At 42.5% G+C, this 8,431-nt stretch overlaps 1 protein-coding gene across 1 annotated transcript in view; it reads right to left on the reverse strand.

Moving 5' to 3' along the window:
• Positions 1-8,431, reverse strand: part of MROH2B (maestro heat like repeat family member 2B) — a 74,232-nt gene that overhangs the window by 1,417 nt on the left and 64,384 nt on the right. The window contains exons 32-40 of the mRNA XM_003792993.1: positions 8,267-8,393; positions 7,561-7,748; positions 6,210-6,350; positions 5,736-5,850; positions 4,994-5,140; positions 4,569-4,751; positions 1,034-1,189; positions 587-718; positions 74-176 (exon numbers count right to left, since the gene is read on the reverse strand). Of these exons, the coding sequence (XP_003793041.1) occupies positions 74-176; positions 587-718; positions 1,034-1,189; positions 4,569-4,751; positions 4,994-5,140; positions 5,736-5,850; positions 6,210-6,350; positions 7,561-7,748; positions 8,267-8,393 (1,292 nt within the window). The remainder of the gene's footprint in view (positions 1-73; positions 177-586; positions 719-1,033; positions 1,190-4,568; positions 4,752-4,993; positions 5,141-5,735; positions 5,851-6,209; positions 6,351-7,560; positions 7,749-8,266; positions 8,394-8,431) is intronic.

An 8,431-nucleotide genomic window follows, 5' to 3' on the forward strand; every position in this document is an offset into this window, starting at 1 on the left:
GGTAGTAGATCAAAGCAAAACTAGATGGAAAAAAGAAGACAGGTTGGAGTAGGAAATGTGGATGTGCGCTCACCTGTGAGTTTGACAGCTGCACTCCTAATTCCCTCCCAGCTGCTGTTAAAGAAGGTGTAGGAGTGTGTGTGGAGAATCCATAGAATTTCCTGGTTTTTCTTTGCCTAGAAGAGATGTGTGTTATAAAGGGGGGAACTGGAAAGTGACTCTTTCTGACATTCAGCATCCTATAGGTCCTCAGAAGTGAACTCAAAAGGCCAGTCAACACTCATGTCACCATAAATTAACTGGTGCAAAGTTCCTCATAACTATTTTGATCTAAATTTAATCAGGAAGGAACTTGGGCTTGAGGAGTTGATCCACAGATGTGAGTTTCAGGAAATGAGCAGAACCGAGCCCAGGCAGGACTTGGGAAAGGAGCAGAGGACAAAGTGGCAAGACACCGAGGAACAATGCTGTCCTCCTAAGGCAGTTCTGGCTCTGGCCAGGGAGTTTTGCTTTGCATTTGCCCTTCTGGGGTTTGACTAGACTCTTATCCTGCCTCTTTTGGAGGCTGCATCTACTGTACACTCACCAGTTTCATGCAGAATTGCCTGTAGAAATCCTTGACCCTTGGCGGATCCTGCTCAAGGAGGTGGTCTAATACCCCATAGAGCTCCTGAAGGCCCAAGAAAGGAATGCAGATGATCAAGACATCACGGCATGCCTAAAATACAGAGTTTTCTGCATCATGGTCCATAATGCTAGAATCTTTTTGCAGAAGGGAAATGATGCTGATAGTATTGGTAAAGGAGCAGTGAGTCAGTGGTGTGAAGGGCATTATAGTTATTGCCGGCGCCTTCCCAGTTTCAAAGATGGAAGAACAAACTCAGAAAGAGATGTTAAGAAGAACCCAGAATTGGTTTTCAGGTTTAGTTCTGAGGGGTGAATTCAGATCTGGTTTCTAGGGAAGCCAGACCAGATGCACTGGCACTTCTCTGACAGGGAGAGGAGGGGCAGGTGTCCGTGAAGGATAACTTACAGATCCAGTCTTGGGATTGGGATCCCAGAGGTGAAGAAGAAATGAAATTAAACTCTTTTTTATTTCTTCAGCAAAAAAAATCTTCCACCTTCTTCCTGTTAGGGACGCCAGATGCTCAAATAATAAGATGGCGGTCATTCTCACATCATCTTGCTCCTGTGGTGACAGTTACATGTCGTGGGTGGAAATCTTCTCACAGGTCTTTCCCTGCCAGAACACCCTTGGACCTCAGCCTGCCCCTCTCCACTACGGCACAGGAAAGCTTGAACACAGACCCTGGTGCATTACTGGCACAGAATCTCTGTGGAGTAAGGATTTGGGTCTCTATAACATGTTAATTGAAAAAGCAAGGGTCTGGGGTTTAAGTGATGCCACATAGCCAGAGACTTGATTTCTGGGTCTCTATAACATGTTAATTGAAAAAGCAAGGGTCTGGGGTTTAAGTGATGCCACATAGCCAGAGACTTGATTTCTGTCTTTGAGCAGCTAGGGGGAAGGTGTGGCCATGGGAATGATAAACAGGAGTACTTGCAGAGCAAGGTCAGGAAGGCTCCTGTAGGTGTCTAATTTACTTAAATTACTAGTTGCATTATTAGCCTAGAATGACAAGGCCTCTAGTATAAATTGCCTAAGGCCTAGGACTCTTCAGGAGCTCAGGACTTTGGGTTGTGAGCTTCAGAGAGAATTTAAATAAACAGGAGCTTTGTCCTATCTTCAGTGTGTGAAGTTAAGGAATTTCATTGCTTTTTTTTCAAGATGGTAAGCAATGATTTGAAGAAACAAAGTGTAAGGTGGTAAAGAAAGATGGCCTCCTACTTGTATTATTACATACTTTGCTGGTATGATTCAGAGTTCCAACAAAGGAAGGAAATGAAGGAAGCTGAATTATTCAGAACTCTTTTTTTCAGGCCAAGAAAACTGGTTTGAAATATCCACATGAACAAAGTGGAATAAATGCAAAGTAGTCCCGAGTAGAAAAATATTACTTAGGCAAGTAATAAACATAAAAAACAAAGTTAATATAGATCTTTCAGGAAAATAAAGATAGCTTTTGGGGAAAAGGTCAGCAAAGCTAAATGAATACATGAGCTGTAACCTTGTACAATGAAAATGAGAGTAGAAACATGTTCTTTAAATATATTAGGAAAAAGGTCGGCGTCCATTTTTTAAATGATCTCTGTTTTAGAAAAAGAAACCAAACTAAAGCTCCAAAGAGGTAAAGAGGAATTTATTTAAAAAAAAAAACTTATGAATTTTCCAAAATTGATGATCTATTGATAAGTCCCACAAGATTGACCCATTGGGATGATGAAAAAGCAGAGAAAAGAAGTGGTAAAAATGTCTGGAGTGATGGGAGAGATATTAGAGAACATGTAAGCCACTGTCCTTGTTCTTAGTTGAGAAAATGGAGTCACAGAGGATGAAGCTCAGAGCAACAGTGTGGGAAATAGCAGCAAGAAGGGACTGGAGCCCACAGGCCAGGAGCCACATTTTCTGTCCTCCCATTGCACTGACATGCTGCTGTGTTTTGAGATTCCAAGAAAGCACTTAAATATTGAAAGTAAGAAAAGCAAAAAGAGAGAAAACTTGGGCATTAGAGAATTGCATGCTTAATCTATATAAAAACATGGGGGCAGAGTGTCATAGAGGTAAATACACTTGCAGAAAGATGTCATTACAGCAGAATTAGTAGCAGGCCATGACAAAGACCCAAGTTTTTCCAACTTCACTTTCATGCAAACATGACGGCATCACTATCTATTAACAACCAGCAAGACTTTAAGCCGATTTTTTCTTCTGCAACAACACTTAGAAACATTATCTTGATCAAAAAACTGTTAGGTAGACTTGTGGTTTACTGGAGGCTCAAATCCAAGAGAATTATTATTATTAGATCATCAACCTAGGAAACCTAACAGGTGGTGTTCTGTAGGGATGACTTCAGCAACTTAATGTTAAAGATTGTCATCAATTATCCATGTAATGACAAAAAAAAGAACATCTTTGTTATTTTTACAGAAGACTTACTAAATTGGGCTAGAGCCCAGTAAGCACTTTTCAGAACACGATGAGAATTAACAGCACTATTGGTAAATTGGAGAAAATAGTTAGAAACAAGCAGAAAGCTGTTTTCCAAGGCCAGGCTTAGGCTTACACATAGATAAGACTGTAGAAAGACAGCACTAAAGAATCATTGACTGTGAGCATATATTGCAGACTAAAGTCTAGAGCTCTGTGTGGTTAATAAATAGTCAGACTCAGGAAGAAAAGAGCAAGATTTAAAAAAAAAATTGGAGCAAATAAATTGGAAAAGGTTTGACTTGAGAGGTAATTTTTCTTTGGATTCTATTTACTACTTCCTAGGTCTGATGTAGAGACCCAGCTCAGTCACCGGCTTGCAAAATATTTAATGAGCAGAAAAATTAGGTTTATGATGAATAATGAAGGAAATGGTGATTTTTCAGTCTGGATCTGGAGACTAGCAGGTAAATAGGTAATTTAATAAAGTCTAATGTGTATGAAGGATGCAACAGAGGAGGCAGCTAGCAGTTCTCCATGTCCTCTGACAACAGGACACAAGGAAACAGGTTTAGGTCACAAAATAATAGATGTGCGTTAGAGGTGAAATGTATCTTTCCGTTGATGGCAGTGACTAAAAATAAATATGAAAAAATGTGTTTTCCTAGAAGTGATAAAGGAAAATGACTTTCCTCTGCCTAGGTTTGCTGTCTGATCTTTTTTTGAAATTAGGATTATGGAGTAGATTAGTGGTCGGCAAAAGCTTTTCTATAAAAGGCCAGGCAGTAAATAATTTAAACTTCATGGGTCATGTGGTCTCTATAACAGCTAACCAGCTCTGCCAGTGGAGAGTGAACGCAGCCATGGGAAATATGTAATCAACGAGTACGGACGTGTTCCTGGAAAACTTCATTTACCATGACAGGCTGTGGATTGGATTTGCTGGCTATAGTTTACTGACTCCTAGATGAAATGAGTCTTTGACTCTTGTAAGTGGAAAGACAGTGTTGGAGGCAACATTATTTTTATTCAGGCTCTAGTCCTGCATTGAGTACTGTCATAATTTATGTTCCGCTCAAAGCAAAGCATGAGATATAGATATAGCTGCAAGTCAGGAGTAGGAATGAAAATGGGGTAGGGCAGGAAGGAAAGCCAAGAAGGGAGGTATTAGTGTGTTACTCTTCTGCGCAACAGGTGCTCAACTCTCCTGTGGAGTGAGGAAGCTGGGGGATTTAAAAACTCTTCTTTCTCGTGGTTTAAGAGTCCTTCCAAAGGCATTTCTTCCCCCAGTAATATTGGTCCTACCTGCTTAGACTAATCATTTCTCAGGCCAGAAGGCACTCTCATGAAGATGGATAGAGGAAGCCGGTAACCTACATAGGGCCTGCCTCAGGTGACCTCTGGGACAGAGCAAGGAATGGGGACTGACACTGACACTTCTATGAGCACTACTTGAATCTTTTTCTGTTCACTCACTTCTTCTGGGAAAGGAAGATTCCCGAATAGGCTCACTTACGTCTTCAAAGAAGGTTCTTGTTTGCAGTACTATTTCTTTAAAGTAGAAGCTCACATCTCGGTCTGTGAGCAGCTCCAGGATCTTCTGTAGAGCCTTCAAGCTTTCACAGACGACTTCGGTGCGAGCCAAGTGATACAGACCTCTGATGACAGATTCTAGTATTATCTGCTTATGCTTCTTCACCTATTTGAAATAAAGTCTCAATCTCTAAGATTGTTCTATGTATATCTGGAATAGGGTAGGGGGTCCCCAGACAAGGGCGCTGAAATTCTTTTAGGGTCACATTTACGTGAACCCAAGAGCCACCATTTCAGCAATTTATTTGGGTTTTCACTTAATTTCTATGTATTATCAGAGAGGGTTAGTAAATAATTATTTCAAATCTCTATTTAAGTGAACTCTTTCCCCATTAGAAAGCCTTTTACCTTGTGAGGGGCCCCCAATGCTGTGTTGCCGAGTCCTCGGATGGCCATTTGCCTTAGAATGGCATTGGAGTCCCATGCACTCTGATCCATCAAGATTAGCACGTCTCGAAGATTGCCATGTTTCCAAAGGATTGGCTCCTTCATGAGCTGAAATAACACATTCCTCTCTTTTAGATAAGGGCATGGCCTCCCTTTGGGACAGTGCCAAAGGCATCCCGACTACATGTAAAGAGAGGGCCTTGATGTTGGTGGAGCAGAGGAGGAAGAAAGTCTTGTAGAAGCTAGGTTCTAGATGTGAGTGGCCCATAGGTCAAGGTTACTGGAGAACTCCAAAACCTAGATAAGTGTCTAGTCTAGATGGAAAAAATAGGGGGAGAGGGAAATACGAATTACTGATGATATTTCTTCTCCAGATTGGTTGCAATGGCTTTTATGCTAGAGATGTAAGAGTCAGACCCCTACGTTTGCTGATTACTTTCCTTTTATCCCTCCCAGATTTGTCTTCCTCCCTTCTCTTCCCTGGGAGGTTGATTTCTGCACACCAGGGGCAGGAGGTAGCTGAGGGTGCTTTCTCCTTCACTCCCTGGTTAGGTACCATAGCTCTGGCAGAAGCTGGTGCCCCACTACTAAAGCTCCCCTTGAAGGTTCCTCTTCCGTGGTTCCCTCTCTCCCTGAGCTCCAGATCCTGAGAGAAGCATCCTAAGGGGACCCAGTGAGCACACGGAGGGCTGCTCTCCCCTGCCTCAGAGAAGAACGCTGTGCCGGTTATCCGGTAGGTCTCGCAGGAGGATGTGAGAGATGAGAGTAGTTGTTCCATGATGTCCAGTATGATTCCATGCTGCCACACTGCCATGCTCCTAGAAAATGTAAATTTTAGTACAGACTTTTATACCCCTAAACAATAGAGGAAATCTTCGTGTATTTGTTCATCTGGTAAATAATTTTAAGCTTTAAAATAGCCTACCCAGTTGTCTAATTTAATTGTAGTTTGTCTAATGCTGTTCACTCAAGACACTCTTTTTTTCTTTCAAAGGGGGCAGTGAAGGTGGGGTCTATCATACCACCACCACCCCCACTCTTTCTTCCCTGTTTGTTCTCCATTGACTGTAAGTCCTAGATGAGTCCGTTTCTCTCAGTGAAGTTGCCTGCATTGCATGCCTAGTCTTTGTTTTGGGTTTTCTCCCTTGGGTCTGGTTCTGGAATAGCTACACATTACCTGGCCAGTGCACATACTCCTATGTGATGCGTCCCGGGGCTGCTGAGGAGGGTCCATAAGTTCTCCCCCTCATCAGATTCTTTTGTAAGACCTTCTTTCATGGCTTGGGCTTGCAAACATTTTAGAGTTGCAGTTGAGAGCCTAAAGAGGACAATTGGGACCAGAAAAGGACGTCACCGAGAGTTGTGAACTTCCACGTTTACAGTTCCTGCTCCCCAGAATGCTCCTCCATTCCTGGATTAGGGCTTTTTGCAAGGAAAAAAGAGGCAGCACCACTCTCACATCTTAGTCCTGGGATCTAAGGGGATGTGCAGATGACTTGGGCCAGTAAGTAATACCATAAAATCTTCTCAACACTAGGTGAGAAAGGAAAAAAAAAAAACAAAACCCTAAGAAGGGAAAGTGAAAAACACCACATCTCAATAATTCTAAAATAGCATCTCTGAAATCAGAATGCATCTTGGAGTGGGTGTGTGTTAAAATTTTTGTTGGCCAGACAGTAGTTATAAGGTAGTTCCTATTGTCTATGTATTCACATGTGGATACATGCGTTTAGGTACAGCTGTTTATACTGGTGTCATTTTAGTAAAGTTACCTGTATTATTGGAACTATGTGTGTTGAGTCTAAATGCTATTTAAAATGTGTTTAAAAAGATTCCCCTTAATTTCACATTGGAATGAAGAGTTATGCAAAAGGACAGAAAGAGAGTATGGTGTGATATAGAATGAAAATTTATACCTATAATTCTAAAAGAGCTCTTTTGTCTGATATGTACAAAATAAAAATTTGAAAGTATAAGAAAGCATTATTTCATGGTTTAATTGGGAGTCCTTTCCTTCTTTCTTGATACACAAAATAATGTTACTTCTTTCTGTTGGTGAAGTCTTAGATTTTATAAAATATGGTATTTATTTTCATTTTTCTTCTTCCCCTAGTGTCTTTGAAGGTGGCAGAATTCCAGATTTCTTAGAAAGGTCTCAGCAAAAGAAACCAAAGAAAATAGAGTGGGCCCTCTAGGGAACAGAGCTTAGCACCTTTTTTTTTTTTTTTGGTTAATGAGGCCCAAATGAGGTTCCAACCCACCACCCCTGCTGTGTGGGGCTGGCACACTAACCACTGAACCAGGGTACCCAGCTAGCACCTTATTTCTTGTGTGACTGTCCTAGGCAGCTAGGCTAGGTACTGGCTCCAGAATAAAAGCACGGTGTCATGGCATAGGGACCAAAGAGCCTTGTTTATTTACAGTATATGTTGCCATGTGGGAGGCACAGACCCTGACTTCCACAGCCCCTCTTCTGGGAGTCTGGGATCAGGCCAGCTCTGATAGGCTCTCCCTGCTTGACCGTTTACCTGCAGGGGTCTGGGATCTGCTGCCGTTCTCCTGGGGGCATCACACGCCGCCTGAGGCTGAAGGTGGAAGTGGGCATCTTCTGGCCCAGCGTGCAGCTGACCAGCTTCAGGAGGAGCGTGAACAGCTCTGGATACAAGCGAGTGATGGGGGTGCCCCAGGAGACCACTTCCTGTATAGCACAGGCCACCTGAGGGAGAAAGGCTCTCTTGGTCAGACAGTCTCCTTCCCTCCAAGGTCACCTGCTTCCTGCACTGAACAGCAAGTCTGTTTTCTCCCCCAGTGAGTGCTTTCAAGTTGGCCAGATTCATGGTAAAAACACATTAAGAAGGGAGGGTTTAGTTGTCTGGAAGCTTCTCAGTTCAGACTGTGTTTTTCTCTTGGGACTGCCATGTTGATACTATGACTGCCTGGGGGCACCTGTCATGTAAGAGGAAATGTTTTTCAGCATTAGCGTTTTTCAACCTAAAAAGGATGCTTTGGCTAGCTGAAGACTAATGTAGAAATACAGATACAAATATTTTCTTTGGGGGTGATGAGAAATTTGCTCCCAAAATGATCAGCCACAGACAAGATCACCACCATCTTCATCCAATATAAACTGGAATAAAGTTAGGGCATAAGAAAAGAAGTATGCTTAATCCTACAGCACGGAGTTCCAGGTGAGGATAGATCAGTTCCAGGCTACTGAGGGGTCAGCCAACTCACTGAAATTGCCTCAATCCCGGCGACGTCTTCCTCCAACCCAGTCTCCAGTTTGTCTACTAAGGCTCGCATGAGTTTCCCCCCGGAGGCTGGGTTCTCAGCCAATGCCTTCCATAATGTCTTTGTGTCCCTAGGGTAGCAAGGCAGGAAATTGATAGATAAGGTACA

Source organism: Otolemur garnettii, unplaced genomic scaffold (genome assembly GCF_000181295.1).
Source record: "Otolemur garnettii isolate 467f Iridium unplaced genomic scaffold, OtoGar3 scaffold00063, whole genome shotgun sequence".
In the NCBI taxonomy this organism is placed as follows: domain Eukaryota; kingdom Metazoa; phylum Chordata; class Mammalia; order Primates; family Galagidae; genus Otolemur; species Otolemur garnettii.